A 17,680-nucleotide genomic window follows, 5' to 3' on the forward strand; every position below is an offset into this window, starting at 1 on the left:
CCCTTTATCAGAGAGCAGTAACATGTGAATGGACTATGGTTGCAACACAAATGGGGTACGGTTACAACAACAACATAACCAATTTGCCTCGAGTCAAATATTGACTTTAGTCCACTGGACTACATTCATTTGACCAACAGGGTCAAATATAGAGCTACACCCCTAACCTCAACATCCATATTCTTTTTAAAACCCAATTCCAAAAGAATCCGATTTTACCGTATTGAATAGAATCGGAACTCGGCAAATTCATATGTGACATCAAAAAGTAAAGATATTATTGACAAATTTGATAAACTTTGAAGGTCATTTATGACATTATAAATAAATTAATTTTACTAAATATACTAAAATTGAATTATAAAACCAACTTTGAAGAAAGGAAAAGCGCATGAATTAATAACTCATCATGAATTAAGTTTTACATAACCAGTCTCTTATCCATACAAAAGGGAGGCAATGCTGAATGCATTGAATGGGACAGTTTCTGTTCGATGCAAACAGGACCTGACTTATTAATTATTCAACCATGGAAGGCAAGATTGTTCGATCTACGCCGAACGCCTACAGCCAAAGTCAATCCAAAGGGCAAGCTTTCTCAAAGGCTTGCTGCTCTTTGCGACACAAATCAAACTCATTTGTGTGGTAGTACATGCATCCAACATAAGCTTCCATGGGATCTTTGCATCTCTCATACAGATCTTTTAGCCTGCACCACACTCAGTCCAACATTCCATAACTCAGCTAAAATTAAAATAGAAAATCATTATAGTAATACAAATTGTAGCTACTAGTTTCATGTGTGAATATGGAAAACGTAGTTTACCATAAAACCTTGTTTGAATCTTTGCTTTTCTTGAAGCATCAATTGTCTAAAAGTACCTATTTCTGATGCATATTCGTACGAAGGTACAAAGATATAGCCCTCCAAAGTTACTCCAAATACATTGAAAATCATAGAAGAACATATGACAATACAAATATCCGATGCTCACACTCGAGTTTGAGTGGCATAGAATAAGAACTGCAAAATATTTAGCTTTCAGGGCTTTGTTTTAAGCTACAAAATGCAGATATCCATAGTAAGAGAAAGTGGCAAATTGCTGGTATCCTACAAACTGGGAAGCCCCATTGTAATAATCAAAGACAAAGAAGAGGCCAAAACCTAATACAACTGTGATGTTTTTCCGTGAGTAGTAGATCTAAATCAGATTCAAACTAACATAAAAAGGAAGAAGAAACATCCGATTCTATGGCTTGGCTAAACTTGAAACTATTTTGCTTAATCACGCGGAGCCTAACATGGACTTGTTTTAAGTTTCGACTGCTAATCATAAAACAAATTTAGATCAATCAACGTGACACCAAAGTTAAATTCAGCAAAGCATCACATTTTAGCCGTTTGACCTAAATGAGTGATGATCATTTCCACAACCGAAGAGACTGGAGTTTAGACCTATGTTTCCTGTATTCAGGTGCGAGTCTGGATTCGAATATACTCAATTTTTAAAATGCATTTTCATGTATTGGATAATCATATTCCAGTACCTACATCCAAATATATGTCTGAAATCGATACTTTTACAAAAAAAAAAGCACTGAACCCCTTACTTCTAGCCACAATTGCATAGCATAAAACCTCCAAAAAGATAACCAATTCCAAATTCTCTAACAATGCTACATTTCCATTGAAGAAATTTGAAACCCTGACGCTAATTATCATCATATTCCAGTTTAATTCCTTTCCAATTCCAACATTATCTTATACGAAACAATTAAGCTATAAAACTCAAGAAAGGAGCTGAAAATTAAAAAGCTTACACTCTAAGCGCACATCGAGTAGCTTGGCGGCCCTTATCGAGACATTTCTCAGGGTTCGGATCTTTCTTCTTACACTTGATGAACTCCACGTTTTCGGACATACATTTGATTTCAATGTGCTTCGCGGCTGACATCAGCACAGATGATGTCGGGATCGGTTCCCCCGCCGCATCCACCACTTTCGTCGCCATTTTCCGCTGCCGAACTCTGAATAAATATCGCTTCTTTCTGTACCAATAAAGAAAACACTAAAAAGATCAAATTTTCAACACTTACAGATACAAAGAAAGAGAAAAATTATTAGAATTAATCTTGTACCCAAATAAATCAGTGGGTTTTGGCTTAAACAGTGCGAGAGAGGGGGAGAGAGAGAGATGGGGGATTTTGTAGTGGCAGTGAAGACTTTTTGCTTAAACAGGTGCAGGTTCGTAATTCCATTTTCTTTGAAGGGTATTTTCGTCGTTCCACGTTTTATGTTCCTAACTACCCTTAGCCCCAGAACCCTTGCTTTCTCCAGTTTCTTTGCTCTTTCTTTTCTTTTTCTCTTCAGCCAAACATCAAAGTAGCCTTTTCCCGAGACACTTTAGCGGTAAGTTAAATGTTTTTTGTTCTGATTTAATACTAAAGCTACTTCTTTGACTAGTTTTTTTAATATGTTTCTTATGGTTTTGTTATGGAGATAGTGTTGAATTTACTGAAATTTTTTAGAGATCTTCTAATTGATTTTAGACTGGACATGTCAAGCGTTTGAACTCGGAAAAAAATGTTTCATTTTTCTTTTCCACTTCATTGATGTAAAGGAAGTTTTCCTTTGCCCCATTTTTATTCACTCCTATTGGAGTGACCGTTCTCTGTTCTACTTACGACTATATATATATATTTGGATAAATCATATGACTGTATATGTTTTCGGCTTCATGTTCAGAATTACTGTGCAGACCCATTTTTTCTTCTGTAATGGATAAGATAAAGTAGCTGTACAAAACCATTATTGCATGACCACAATACCCACAATGATGTAATAGCATCCGCCATGTCCACAATTGCGATAAACACATCCAAAAATGGAACCGCAACCACAATTTAAATCCCTCGATGTATGGCATCAATAATCCACTTAATTTGTTTGGCTAGGGTGGTTTTGGAAATAAGAAAGAGAACCCTGAATTTCAAGCAATGTACTTTGCTCTCCCTCACCTTATTTAGGCGATGCCAGTAAGCCTGAGGATTTGGTGATAGGTTAACCCATTTTTGTTCTGAAATGGGTAGGATGTCAGGATTGACTATCACTTAAGTTGTTGGGGGTGGGGGTGGATATAATGAAGTAAAGGCCTGATTATCGAGCAATGTCCTTTGCATTCTAGACTTAATTAGCTGAAGCTAGTAAACTTGCAAAATGATAATTGATTAGCAATAGGGTGATTATCCACTATGACTTTATCTCCGAGATTCAGTGTTGTCAAGGAATTGTGCCTAAGAACCATGCAGCAGAAGTTCTTTTTTTATCTCTTTTGTTTTTACTTTTAACTCTTTCTATTAGTTGTGCCGTTACTAGTAAGAAAAGGATGATACGCTTCTTCATACTTTAGTATTAACATCAAACATGGGATCATTAGGATTTTTTCGTTTTGTCAATAAAAGAGAAGGGTAAATTTGCATGTTTTGTAGGTAAATTTGTTCACTCTTTGGAGTTTATTATCTTAATTATATATATGTTATGGACGTTTTTAGTGGAAGACTATGGCAAGTGAAGAAATTAGCTGGAACTTAGCTTAAATAGAATATTAGTTAAATAAGGTTTCTTCTTTAAAGTTTAAGTATTAATATCCCTATGAATGTGTAGTATTTCCTATTTTTCGTAATTTCTTAGTATAAACATTATAAACCTCTATTTAAGAGAGCTAATTTCTTATTGATGAAATAAGAAATAATTATTCTAAAACCTATGAGATTGAAGCTCTCACTTAATCAGGTCTAGGGCATCAACATGCCTTTGGTGAGTTGAAGCTTCCTACAAGATAAGTCGCTCAAGAAAGTAGAATGAGGGCACTAACCCTCATTGCAGTGTGATTTAATTGTGCATCGATCAGTGACTCAATCCATGTATAGGAAACTAAAAAATTGGCATAAGAGCCAAAGATTATCGACAGTGAAGGAACACGTGGGAAACTAAAGGCTCTGTTGGGAAAAATTTACCGAGTATTGCAGTTTGACCCTTCATTACAAGGTAATACTGTAGAAATTGAAGAAAGAACTAAGATATTAATGAGGGGAAAAACACCAGAATCTCATTGCCTTCCCCATTCCTGCAAAGTTTCTAAGTTAAGAAACTTCATTGTTTATGAATCTATTAGTCATTGAAGGTGAGCGGAGCTCAGTGAAAGAAATTGTTCAGGCCCGGCACTAATTGACTGGATTTGTTGGCCTTGAGGGGCCACCAATCTCATAGAGACTAATTATATGTTCTGAGTGCTGCATGATGTAGTGGTTTCTTTTGCTTTTGGTGTCACCATTGGACCTATTTGATGTTCGTGGTATGTATTTGGAACAAGCGTGTTTAAATCGTGTGCATCAAAAACTGTATGGGCAAAATATATTAAGTACAGTTTTATTCATATGTATATACAGAATGGAAGGATCCATGTTTTGTTCATCTTTTTTGAAAAGATCGTTTGTATTTTGTAAAAAAGCCTTCATCTCTACTGATTTGATTGTGTTTTCTCGTGTATATTTAGAAATGGGTGACAAGAAGAAGAAGACTTTTATGTTTATCCGCCTTGTCTCGGCTGCTGGGACTGGATTCTTCTATGTGAAGAGGAAAAGTGCTAAGAAAGTGGCTGAGAAACTCGAGTTCCGCAAGTACGATCCCCGGGTAAATCGCCATGTTCTTTTCACTGAACAAAAGATGAAATAAGGGAAACTGTTGTCTTTAATATGCATCCAGTGCGTACTGTTTTTGCATATAGAATAGAAGACTGTTGTGTTTAGTTACATCTGTTTAAGCCTTCTGAGGTTGCTTCATGAAGAACATGAATTATTTAAGTAACTTTTCAAGATATTTATACGGTAATTTTACTGGAATAATACCCATTTCAAATATAATTACGAAAATAACATTATTTTTGGAAATAATATTCATTTCAGTCGCGTATGCCATGTAAACTGGGAGCGCAATGTTTGAAGGTCTACTTCTGTTCTTGATATTTAATTCTAAATTGATTCTTACTTTTGTTCACATTTTATAACTTAATTGAATATTTTTTGTATTATAATATTTGTGATGGATTCGGTCTCTAAAAGATATAGTTATATTGAAATCGATCATTATTTTTATTTAATATTTTATGACTTAGATTAATAAATATTATATCTTATTTTTCTTAATGTAAGGTAAGTACAAAGGTAGTAACTAGGGGTGAGTAAAACTCAAATTGACTTGAAAAACTGAATTTTTTGACTCGATTTGACTCGAAAAAACTCAACTCGAATCGACTTCGAGTTCTAATTTCAAAAACTTGACTTGTCTCGAAAAAATTTCAAGTTCAAATCGAGTTGTAAAATGTAACTCGAATAACTCGAAATTTTTAGTAATTAGTAGATTTATTTTCAAGTTTGAGTCGAGTCTTTAGACTTTGTATGATATAAATATATCACATGTGAAAAAAATTGAAAACTATATTTGTATTATATATATGGTTATAGAAATCTCTTAAATTGGAATAAAATAATCTTATAAATATTTACAATTAAATTTAAAAAGAAACTCGAAAAATTGACTCGACTCGAAAAAATTTCAAATCAAATTCGAGTCATAAAATATGACTCGTCAACTCGAATAACTCAAAAAAATTTTACTCAACTCTATTCGATCGAACGCTCACCCCTAATAGTATATGTTTAAAGATAATTCTCAACCATTTGATATTGAACATTTATATCTTTGACATTTTTAGTGCTCAAACTCGAGACCTCAACGAATAATAACAATTTCTTTACCACCAAAATTTATTGATTCATATTGACTATTATATTAGATAAATTAATCTTTATTTTTGTTTAACATATTATAATTTAGTTTAATATTTTTAATATTATTAAATGGGTTTAGCATGGGAATTACAACAATTCCTTCGTTATTTTTATTAGATGGGTTTAGCACGGGAATGAATCCATTTGGTTGTACAATCGTACGTTTTTTCTTCTTATTTTTGTAAGGTTAAAAAGAATGGTTTAATCACCTTAAAGGTCATTGAACTTCTCATAGTTCATAAAAGAGAAAAAAATAAAAAATTTAATTTGATCCTCAAAATTACAAGACCCTGAATTTGAGTCGTGACAAAAGGTGCTTGTATTGAACTTTGAGTCTATGTCAGAGTTCAACTAGAAGGTTATGAATTAATTGGTGCCTCGTATATCTGTATTTATAATATATATCAATCCTCTTATAATATTTACTTGGATATCGTCTATGACAATATTCACAATTTTGAAACCTCACAAATCCAAATGAATCTCCAAATCCACCTCTATTGTCATTTTTCTATAATATATCCTCTTTAGACCGCTTTGGGGTCCAGAAAACGAGCAAGTAGAGTTAAATATGAATACTTCATGTTTTGATCCTTTTCCTTTTTATGTTTTTCATGCTCCTTATTGTAACACATCTAAATTAGATCTTATAATTTTTTTAATTTTTGATGATTGAAATTTATTTATTTTTTTGATACTCAGATTTAGGCCTGTAAACGAACCGAACGCATACGAACGGAGGTATGTTCATGTTCGTTTATTTAAAAAATAAACGAACATAAACGAACACGAACATAAACGAACAAAATTTTTTTGTTCATGTTCGTTTATTAAGGAATATAACTTGTTCATGTTCGTTCATTTAATAAATAAACGAATATAAACGAACACGAACATAAACGAACACGAACATAAACGTTGGAGACCCTAACTTCTATTGTTCTTTCATGAAAAATAGTCGACAATGCAAATCAACCAAATCTACAGTGATAAATAGCGTAAGAGCTAATTAGCAGTGATGAAATGTTTGAAGATATCAAATATTTAGATCGATCTTTTAAAGATATTAAATGATTCACACGACTTTAATTTAACGCTATAACATTTATCTTAGTGGTCCATGATTACATATGAACAATCATTTTCCACTACGTTATTCTAATAAATTCGCCTGCTAAAAGTTTTATGACATCAATGTCAGACTTTAGTGAGGTTTGTTAATAATGGTCATTTCCGTTCGCAGAGTAGAAAATTTAACAGCATGAAGATTTCGAACAGTACAAATTAGACTACAATGCAATAACATATATTCGAAATCCCTTCGATACTACATATCGTAACTGATATTATTGCTAAACCACCATTCAAAATTTTAACGTACCTAAAGTCTACTCCACAACTAAAGGTCGCACAAAAACTATGAAAACAAAAGTTCATTATCAAAATGTATTTTCTACTTATTAATGGGTTCTTCTTAGAAAACTCATTACTTCCGCTATTACACTCATTTTCAGAAATTGCATAGAAACCTTTGTTTTGTTTTCTGGCAAATTCTATATATTTTTCTCTTTACTGATGCTCATATACTTCCGATTGTTACCTTTATCTTCCCATCTATTTCTAGAAAGAAGTATGATGTTTTCTTGAGTTTTAGACGTGAAGATACTCGCAATAACTTTACATATAAACTATTAAGCCAAATAAAACAGAGAAAGAGATGAAAACAGACCTGTAAAACTTCAGATTGTACTATAATATAACTTGTTTTGAAGCTTTCATCGATCGTCTCCACTCTCTAGTGAACACTAGGGTTTGGGAAAAAAAGGGAAAATGAATATAGGTGTGAGGTGCCTCACGGGTTAACATATTGTATTTAATCTCCAAATAAAATTAGGTTAATCATGGAGTTGGTCATCAGAATATCAGATTAATTAATATTTTTAAGATACTTACAAATTGGTCACCAAAATTGATTTAAGAAGATTGGGTTAAACATAAATGAATGAACATAAACGAACATAAACGAATATAACTGAACGAACATTAACGAACATAACCGAACATTCACGAACGTAAATGAACGAACGAGACCTATGTTCATGTCGTTCATTTAATTAAACAAACACAAAATCTTGTTCATGTTCGTTCATTTAATAAATAAACACACATAAACGAACTTCCCGCCGCACGGTTCATGAACGGTTCGCTGAACGTTCAGTTCATTTACAGGCCTACTCATATTAAGTCTAAATTCATATGGTATCAATATTGTATAATACAACAAAAAACTGGGAATAAGACTAAAAAAAATCACTCCAAAACACTTCTAAACACTTGGGTTAAAGCCCTACATGATTCTTAAGGCTCATATTGATTGCTAAGGCGTCATCTAACATAATTTTTAACATTTTTAACGTCGAACCGTTCCTAAAATTATTAAAAACACACTAAACACTCAACATGCGACGTACCAACACAAGACACTATATTATGAAAATCATGAAGTATTTCAAGTTTTAAGTATTCCACCTTACTAAAATCACCAAAGGAACCTCATTGTTTTGCTCGCACAACTTTCTTATCCCCTCAAGCTTTTGAAGGTTATCCTCATTTTGCATCATCAATGGAAGATAATGGATTCATTTTAAAGCTTTTGAAATAGATTTTCATACTCCTATCTTCTTCAACCCAGATTGATGATCATTGAGATGAAAAAATAATTTCCTTCTAAGCTTAGGGGGCTAGAGTTTCATGAGAAGTACGAGGGAGATGGGAAGGGAGAAAGGATGAAGGAATGGGGTGAATGAGGTCACCCTGAAGCTTTTCACTCCTAAAATCTCACGTCGAAATGCAATAAATTCAATAGGAATCAGATTTGATTTCTCTAGATGGGAAAATTATGCTTTTATCTTTTCTCTTTTTCTTTTAATTCAATATCTCGTTTTACTAATTTTTTTTTTACTTTAATGATTTTTATATTTATCCTTATCCAATGAGAGATCGATCCTACAAGGGAGCCAGAGTGAAAAAGAAGACCCTTTTTATCCTTTGTCAATGGAGATCCATATGCATTATGGAATTTGCTTTGCTTCAACCCTTGTATGAACGCATGATAGGCATATGCACCAATGAGAAGTTGTCCCGTTGTTGCTGGTGATGATGTGGCACTTGATGGTTGACTGGCAAGTGTAGGCTTGGCTGGAATCCCAAAGGCGGCGAGGAGACCATTTCTCATCTAATGACGTGGCAGGTGTGGTGATGTAACAACTAACACCCTTGCTCCGGCATGTGTGAATGTGCTTAAAGGTTGTGTATGTGCTGCATGCGCGAGAGGTTAATGGAGCTTGGTGATAAAGAAATTGTTATTATTTTTTAAAGTTTTGGATTTGACCATTAGGAATGTAAGGAGTGTAAGCGTTCAATGTCAAATAGTTAAGAGTTGTCTCTGAACAGATACTATCTTATATTTATTTCAAATTAATCGAAAAAAATAATGGTCTTAAACGACATATCACGTAGGGCTTTGAGTGTCAGTAGGGTATATAATGGGTTTGTTGATCTTCTAAACTTCTTGTTGTCTTTGGACTTTGATAAATTTAGGGACAACCTGATCGAAAGCAGGCATGTTGTTTCAATTGCCTGAGATATTCAAATTAATTTTGGCATTGATTTTTTTATTTATGTGATTGGGCTTAGACTATTTGACTTTATTATCATCTTTTTGGTGTTTCATTTAGGCGTTGGTTTTTCAAAAAGAGAGTCCGTTCGAAAATGGGTCATTACATTGTCAAAAGGTCCCATTGGTTTTTGAGTACGCCTTCCCCCAAATGTATGTATAGGTTTAGGGTTATGTACCCCATACATATGGGAATTGGTTTTGTTGTTGTTGTTGTTGTATGTAGGTAGTGGGTGGTTTCAGTCGATTATCTGTGCCCTGCAATTGATCAAGAATTATTTCGAAATAACAACGAATTGGACAAAATCCGATGCCTGCAATTACCTTATTGCATACGTTGTTTACTTTATGTTTTCCAGGAATCGAATTCTTCAATCAAGTCTTTTATCATTTCATATACTCGATGACTTGATTTGTCTCATGTTGGGAAAATTAAATCCTGGTTCAAAAAATAGATAATTGTAGGGGTGTTTAATCGGTTAATTTGGTTAATATATCGAACCGGATTACTCAAAATCCATTAACCAAAATTTTCTTCCTTTAACCGTTAACTGAACTTAATTTTTTTTTAAAAAAAATTAATCGAACCGAACTAAATTCGGTTAATTGGTCGGTTAACCAAATTAATCAAAATTTATAAATAATATATATTAAATAGCAAATATTTTTGGCTTAATTCGGTTAAAACCGAAGTTTAGACACCCCTAAAGCAAAATAAAGTATAAATAATATAGATAACACATTAAATATTTAATAATTTCGGTTAATTAACCGACTTCGAATCGAATTAATTGAAAACCGAAGTTTAAAAAAAAACTATTAACCATTAATAAACCGAACCCAAAATTAACTGACCGATTAACTGATTGAAATTTCGATTCGGTCGGGTAATTCAGTTTTAACCGAATTATGACAATGGTGTAAGAAAAAATGGAGTACTCAAGTAAACCCGAACAAATATAAGAGTCTTGGTCTATAATAACTCCGGTCATGTATAATTGATTGTTATTATGGACTGGCGATTGTTGAAGAATTCATCTTTAATGCCATCTTCCCACCGGTTGCAGTCGGCTTTGACTTAAAAGGCTTAGACTTGACAATGTGTATTTAAATAAATTGTGTTTTATTATTATTTTAAAATAATTTAAGATATTTAATGTCTATACATTGTTTAAATTCGAATTATCTAAATTGTATTATATTTTTATTTACCAGTGAGGTATCATTCAATAAATTTATGATCTATTATCTTTATTTATCATCTTAATTCGCAACTTTATCATATGGATAGTTAACTTAAGCTTTAGAATAGTAGAAAACCAAGTGCAGATTGAAAAGGACAAAAGGATTCTTATCTGATCCTTGACTTATGGGGTTGCAGTCTTGCAAGGTTCTCTGCTTTTTCATTTGTTTGCTTTTTTTTTCCAGCGAAGAGGGGGGAAATAATTTGATTCCATTTAGTTATTAATAAATACGAGAGTAAACTACATATTTAGTATCTCAATTATCTATTTTATTTTATTTAAGTCATTCGGTTATTTTTTGTTTTAAGACTATATCTAAGGTTATGTTTTAGTTTCATTTTGGGTTAAGAAAACAATGGAGTTGCTGACGTGTCACGATAAACTAATGGCACATCATTACTGATTTTTTATAGTGTCACTTTAATAATTTTATTGATTTTTTAACGACGAATGATCCAAATAAAATCAAAGCGTAATGTTATGTATTATTTTGAAAAAAAAAATAGTTGAGTGATCAAAATGGAATAAAAGTGATAGTTGCGATACTTTTTTAAAAAGTCTGAGGTGATTACAAGGTAATATATGTTCATAATGTTATTAACTTATTGACACACACACACATCATGTACATGTAATTACTCAAATACAAAATCTCTATGAGAATAATTATCTTTTTATCAATGAAATCACTAAATAAATTTAAAATATTAGAATACTAATCGTGTAGTTTACCCTAAATATAATTCCGTTTTGTTTTGGTTCCTAGTTAAGTTTGATTCGATCTTTTATTTATAAAGTTATGACACTATGATTATTATTTGAATTTGATTTATTTTAATCAAATATAAATTTAGAACTTAGATTATTAAAAAAAATAAAAAAATACGCTATAGAAAAGATTTGCTTTTATTGAAAAAAATTCATGAACTGAATTAATTTAAATCAATAAAAATGGGGCTAAGCCAATTTAATAATAAATGATTCTTAAAAGTGTTTTTTATTAATTTAAAGTTATTATAAAATAATATATATTTTAAATACTTTTAATTATTTAATAACTAACGTTTAATTATTTTACTATAATTGTTATGTTTGAATCTATAACTTCTAAAAAAAATAATAATTTTTTTAACAAAGCAAGTTTATTCGCGCCCGATCAAAAGTGTTTTAGATATATTAGATTTGACTTTTTTTTTAAGTAAAAAGATTAGAAACATTTTCAACAATGATTAAACGTGTTATATAGATTTTTTTCTCAAACAAAGAAAAAAATATTGTGATGATATAGATATATTGCCATAAGATAATAACATATCAGTATTGAATTTTATTTTTAAAAAATATTATATTAACATCATTATTATTATTTAATGTCAAATGACAAAAATATAACAAAAATATAATATTAAATATGATTTTTGAAAAAAATAATAATTAAATAACCAAATCAAAAACTAAGTAATAGGTGGTGACCAAATAGGTAGCTTACCCTAGAAAGGATCTTCTTAACAGAACCTATCATCTATCCAATTGTTATTTTTCATCGACGTGGTCCAATAAAAAAACGGTCTGCCACTTCAACCTCAATCCTATAACATTTCAGCCCCCTCGCCTGTAATAATCAAAACCAGTTCCTTAAAGGCTTAAATGCAGAAAACAAGTTGATTTGTCTGTTTTGGGGTTCTTGGTAAAAACGATTGAATTTTTTTTCCCTTGCTGTCTCCCTATTCCCCCAAAATTTGATTCGTAGGAGATGTTTGGTTCAAGGAATATAAGATTTCATGTGAATAAATCCACGTTCTCATATTTGATGGTCGGCAACAGTTCCTTAAAGGCTTAAATGCAGAAAACAAGTTGATTTGTCTGTTTTGGGGTTCTTGGTAAAAACGATTGAATTTTTTTTCCCTTGCTGTCTCCCTATTCCCCCAAAATTTGATTCGTAGGAGATGTTTGGTTCAAGGAATATAAGATTTTCATGTGAATAAAATCCACGTTCTCATATTTGATTGGTCGGCAATCTTATTCCAGTAATGTTTTATTATCAATAGTAGATTTTTTAAGATATATTACCGAGAATGTTATTACATCTATTTTTTAAATATTGTTGGATTACTGGCGTTTTAGATTAAAATACCCTTAAAAAAATTTCTCAAAAATATCATTCTTCTATCATTAAATAATAAAATTTCTACGAAGATTAAATTATAAATTTATCCTTAAACTATTTTAGATTTATAAAAAAATCTATAATTAAAATTTTATATGAAATTTAAGGGTTAAAATAAAATTTTACCATTTCATTAAACCTTTTTATATTTTTAATTTTATAAAAAAATTATATAAATTTTATGAATTTAATTTTTTAAATAAAATATATAAATATTTTTTAATTTATTAAAAAAACAAATATATAATAAAAATAATTTGATTAAATATACATTCAAAAAAATATTTATTCCTTTAACCAAACACGACAATCTTACATTCTTACCAAACCAATCAAACAAAAAATACAACATTCTCAATAATATTATTTCCTACTATTTTACATTCGCATTAGTAATCTTAGGTGGATTTTCAACTTAGTCCTCCACTTTCCATCAAGCACTAAACACAGTGACAAGTGCCACAGTCAATACCCAATTTCTCTATAAATCTTCTTCATTTGTTCCACCATCCCTCATTCTTGCACCTTCATGGTGGAGGTTTTTTTTTTCCTGGGTTCTTCTCATTTTGACCTCTTACCCAATAGTTTTTTTTAAAAGAACACTGCATTTCTCTTTGTAGATTGTTTAGTGTTTTAGCTATGGCTCTTTGTGCATATTCATTTCCTGCCATTATCAGCTGGGCTGCTTCAGAACCGCAAAAGTCGACTCCTTTTGCTTCCCATTTTCTTGGTGGTTCGGATCTGGGTTTCCACCCATTGCTTAAGCTCAATCAGGTTCATTTGAATAATAAAAAAAAACTGGGTATTGTTTATTATTTGTTAGATTCTAAATTTGCTCTTTGTTTGTTAAATTTCTCTCCTTTTTTTCATTTTATATTATTTAGTCTTTGTTTTGGATTTTCTTTTGATTTGAATACAATTAAAAAAATTGTTGTTTTTGTTTTGATTTGTTGAAGGCGAAGAAAAGGCCAAGTGGGGTTTATGCATCACTATCCGGAGGAGGTGAATATCACGCCCAAAGACCAGAAACGCCTCTCTTGGACACTATAAACTATCCAATTCATATGAAAAATCTCTCTGTCAAGGTATAAAAACGTCCAAAAAAACATGTTTTTGCTCTTTCTTTTTTATCAATTATCATGAGACCTTCATCTCTTTTATATACATATGATATATATATTGGAACTTTTCTTGCAGGAACTGAAACAACTGGCTGATGAACTGCGGTCTGATGTGATTTTCAACGTTTCAAAAACTGGGGGTCACTTGGGGTCCAGTCTTGGTGTGGTTGAACTCACTGTGGCTCTTCATTATGTCTTCAATGCCCCCACAGACAAGATTTTATGGGATGTTGGTCATCAGGTTTGGTTCTTGCTTTGTTTGCCGTGGTGTCTTGTGTGTGTGTGTGTTTTCCGGGGGGGGGGGGGGGGGGGGAGGGAGGCGCTCTCATGTGCTTGTGCTTGTGTGTTCCTATATGAATCGGTCCTTGTTTCGATATAATTCTTCTTTTGGTTTGCAGTCTTACCCTCACAAAATTTTGACTGGGAGAAGAGATAAGATGCATACTATGAGGCAAACTAATGGACTGGCCGGATTCTCGAAACGATCGGAGAGTGAATATGATTGCTTTGGGACTGGTCACAGTTCAACCACAATCTCTGCTGGCTTGGGTATTAATCCAGTACTCTTGCATTCATTTTGCTTGTATATGTAAGGTTAAAAGGTTGAAACAATATAACTATTATCAAACCATCATTGGACCATTATTGAGTTCTTTGATGTTGCTTTTTGATGTTGGTTAGTATAAACCTTGTTCATCTTCTGACATGCGATTTTTTGCTGTATATATGAGATAAACTTTTAGCTTTCGGTATGGTGAAATTCTATTTTTTTGTTCTGTTGTGCAAATCTAGTTGCACTTGCCCATTGGAGATTTAATTCTCTATGTTTCGGGTGGACAGGAATGGCTGTAGGAAGGGATCTGAAAGGTGAAAGGAATCATGTAGTTGCTGTCATAGGCGATGGTGCTATGACCGCCGGACAAGCTTACGAAGCAATGAACAATGCCGGATACCTGGATTCCGATATGATTGTTATTCTTAATGACAATAAACAAGTTTCTCTGCCAACTGCCACTCTTGATGGACCTATACCACCTGTGGGAGCTTTGAGCAGTGCTCTCAGTAGGCTGCAATCAAACAGGCCTCTTAGAGAACTTAGAGACGTTGCAAAGGTAAATAGGAAGGAACAGAACCGGAGAAACTAATATAATTTTACACGGAAACTGAAACTAACTCCAACTAAATGTGGTTTTATTGCAGGGAGTTACCAAGCAAATTGGAGGGCCGATGCACGAACTGGCCGCCAAAGTTGACGAGTATGCTCGTGGGATGATAAGTGGTTCCGGATCAACACTTTTTGAAGAACTTGGACTGTACTATATTGGACCTGTTGATGGCCACAACATCGATGATTTAGTTTCTATTCTCAAAGAGGTTAAGACTACTAAAACAATGGGTCCGGTCTTGATCCATGTTGTCACCGAGAAAGGGCGAGGTTATCCATATGCAGAGAGAGCTGATGACAAGTACCATGGTAACTTGCACAATAAGCCATTTTTAGAAGAGAAGTCATTTTATATGATTTAATTCACCGATCTCAATTTATGACCTTAGTTTAGGGAACAAAAGAGAATGAATCATATCTGGATTTCTTTTCTCAGGAGTGGTAAAGTTCGATCCGGCAACTGGAAAGCAATTCAAAGGCAGTTCTGCTACCCAGTCCTACACTACATATTTTGCTGAGGCTTTGATTGCAGAAGCCGAGGCAGACAAAAATATTGTTGCCATCCATGCTGCAATGGGTGGTGGAACCGGATTAAACCACTTCCTCCGCCGCTTCCCACAAAGATGTTTCGATGTTGGGATTGCCGAACAACATGCTGTCACCTTTGCTGCAGGATTGGCCTGTGAAGGCTTGAAACCTTTCTGTGCAATCTACTCATCATTCATGCAAAGGGCTTATGACCAGGCAAGCTACTGAAGTTGCCACTCGTTTTTATGGATTGTAAAAGATCAATGTTCTTCGTATGTTAAGCATCTGCATTTCAAATTCATAACTAAATCGTTGATTTTCTGCAACAGGTCGTACATGATGTTGACCTGCAGAAGCTGCCTGTAAGATTTGCAATGGATAGAGCAGGCCTCGTTGGTGCAGATGGTCCGACGCATTGTGGGGCTTTTGATGTCACTTTCATGGCATGCCTACCTAACATGGTGGTGATGGCTCCTTCCGATGAGGCTGAGCTTTTTCATATGGTTGCCACAGCTGCTTCCATAGACGACCGTCCTAGCTGTTTCCGTTACCCGAGAGGAAATGGGATCGGAGTTCAGTTGCCACCGGGGAACAAAGGGGTTCCTCTCAAGGTAACTTTCGACTTAATATCTACATATTTATTCATAAGGAAACAAAGAAACATACTAACAAATCGTGTAATATCCTTACAGATTGGAAAAGGAAGGGTACTGATTGAAGGGGAAAGAGTGGCACTATTAGGCTATGGAACTGCAGTTCAAAGCTGCTTAGCAGCTGCTTCGTTATTGGCATCCAACGGCTTAAAGCCGACTGTCGCCGACGCACGATTTTGTAAACCATTGGATCACTCCCTCATCCGGGGACTGGCAAAATCACATGAAGTTCTGATCACAGTCGAAGAAGGATCTATCGGGGGCTTCGGTTCTCATGTGGCACAGTTCCTAGCTCTTGATGGTCTTCTTGAAGGCAAAGTAAAGGTATGCGAATCGAAATTCATGAATTCGAATGCTCATAATAGAAAGTCGATATAGCCATAGAATATCTTGTTTCTTTGCATTCATTTTCTTTTTCGAATTTGCAGTGGAGACCATTGGTTCTTCCGGATCAGTACATCGACCAAGGCTCGCCAGCCGACCAGTTTGCACAAGCCGGTCTTACACCATCCCACGTCGCTGCAACGGTGTTCAATGTGCTCGGACAAAAAAGAGAGGCTCTTCAGATCATGTCCTCAAGAAACTGAACAAATTCTTCTGCTTGAATTTCATTCCGTGTACAGAATTTTTCCTTTGGTTTTCATTTCGCATCAATGGTCGTTAGTTTATATAAGCAAAAATGATGTAACTTTAGCATAAATATATGGTATGTAATAACCAAACAACGTTACAAGTAAAATCATAAATCTTTGAAGCCTTGAAACCTTTGCATATCTCTTTATATAGTGCCTACTTCATTCATTTATTTATATTGTTTATAAGAGGAAGTGGCAAAATCAAGTTTTCATTCATTTATTTATTTTAATGAATTAGTAATAAATGTAGCTCTTCAATGTATACAAAATGTATAAATTATGTATTTATATTGTTATAATTGAAATATAATTTACTCAATATATAAATATAAAATTTATTATTATCTTAATGATAATTATGTAATATTGACTAAAAAATATAAAAAATTTAAAATTAATTTAATTTAATGAACTCAGACATTTGAAGATAATATTAAACATTCAATCTCATATTTCAATCAAAATAATAATGATACTCAAATTAAATAATAAAATAATTATTTAAATGTACTTTTTTATATTACTATTAACTATTTATTATTAGTGAAAAAAATAATACCACAAACAATATTAATGTAACACCCTACTTCGGTAAACCACGTAGTCGACCCATTTAAGGTGCTACATGAAACCACCGAAGT

The 17,680-nt window shown here is 33.0% G+C and overlaps 3 protein-coding genes across 3 annotated transcripts; 2 read left to right on the forward strand and 1 right to left on the reverse strand.

Annotated features, from left to right (window-relative positions):
* Positions 1–389: 389 nt before the first annotated feature.
* On the reverse strand, positions 390–2,193 carry LOC120201869 (NADH dehydrogenase [ubiquinone] 1 alpha subcomplex subunit 8-B-like). The gene is made up of 3 exons (XM_039202397.1): positions 2,140–2,193; positions 1,822–2,049; positions 390–709 (listed from the first exon to the last, which is right to left on the reverse strand). The coding sequence occupies exons 2-3, from the start codon at positions 2,010–2,012 to the stop codon at positions 577–579; spliced, it is 324 nt and encodes a 107-aa protein (XP_039058328.1). The 5' UTR covers positions 2,013–2,049; positions 2,140–2,193; the 3' UTR covers positions 390–576.
* Positions 2,194–2,329: 136 nt separating this feature from the next.
* LOC120201870 (50S ribosomal protein L33-like) lies at positions 2,330–4,754 on the forward strand. The gene is made up of 2 exons (XM_039202398.1): positions 2,330–2,410; positions 4,557–4,754. The coding sequence occupies exon 2, from the start codon at positions 4,559–4,561 to the stop codon at positions 4,733–4,735; it is 177 nt and encodes a 58-aa protein (XP_039058329.1). The 5' UTR covers positions 2,330–2,410; positions 4,557–4,558; the 3' UTR covers positions 4,736–4,754.
* Positions 4,755–13,576: 8,822 nt separating this feature from the next.
* On the forward strand, positions 13,577–17,102 carry LOC120201867 (probable 1-deoxy-D-xylulose-5-phosphate synthase, chloroplastic). Its single transcript, XM_039202395.1, has 10 exons — positions 13,577–13,711; positions 13,894–14,022; positions 14,135–14,299; positions 14,457–14,607; positions 14,899–15,170; positions 15,259–15,532; positions 15,660–15,967; positions 16,081–16,362; positions 16,444–16,728; positions 16,833–17,102. The coding sequence occupies exons 1-10, from the start codon at positions 13,577–13,579 to the stop codon at positions 16,989–16,991; spliced, it is 2,160 nt and encodes a 719-aa protein (XP_039058326.1). The 3' UTR covers positions 16,992–17,102.
* Positions 17,103–17,680: the final 578 nt, after the last annotated feature.

This window comes from Hibiscus syriacus, unplaced genomic scaffold, assembly GCF_006381635.1.
Source record: "Hibiscus syriacus cultivar Baekdansim isolate YM2019G1 unplaced genomic scaffold, ASM638163v2 tig00008013_pilon, whole genome shotgun sequence".
Lineage (NCBI taxonomy): Eukaryota > Viridiplantae > Streptophyta > Magnoliopsida > Malvales > Malvaceae > Hibiscus > Hibiscus syriacus.

What these genes read in the sequence shown, in the direction of transcription:
- LOC120201869 (XM_039202397.1), bottom strand. Translation starts at nt 2,012, where the DNA reads ATGGCGACGAAAGTGGTGGATGCGGCGGGGGAACCGATCCCGACATCA. An exon ending in ACTCGATGTGCGCTTAGAGT is followed by an intron (nt 710 to 1,821) that starts GTAAGCTTTTTA and finishes AGTGTGGTGCAG; the next exon opens with GCTAAAAGATCTGTATGAGA.
- LOC120201870 (XM_039202398.1), top strand. Translation starts at nt 4,559, where the DNA reads ATGGGTGACAAGAAGAAGAAGACTTTTATGTTTATCCGCCTTGTCTCG.
- LOC120201867 (XM_039202395.1), top strand. Translation starts at nt 13,577, where the DNA reads ATGGCTCTTTGTGCATATTCATTTCCTGCCATTATCAGCTGGGCTGCT. An exon ending in TATGGGATGTTGGTCATCAG is followed by an intron (nt 14,300 to 14,456) that starts GTTTGGTTCTTG and finishes TTTGGTTTGCAG; the next exon opens with TCTTACCCTCACAAAATTTT. An exon ending in TTCTTGAAGGCAAAGTAAAG is followed by an intron (nt 16,729 to 16,832) that starts GTATGCGAATCG and finishes TCGAATTTGCAG; the next exon opens with TGGAGACCATTGGTTCTTCC.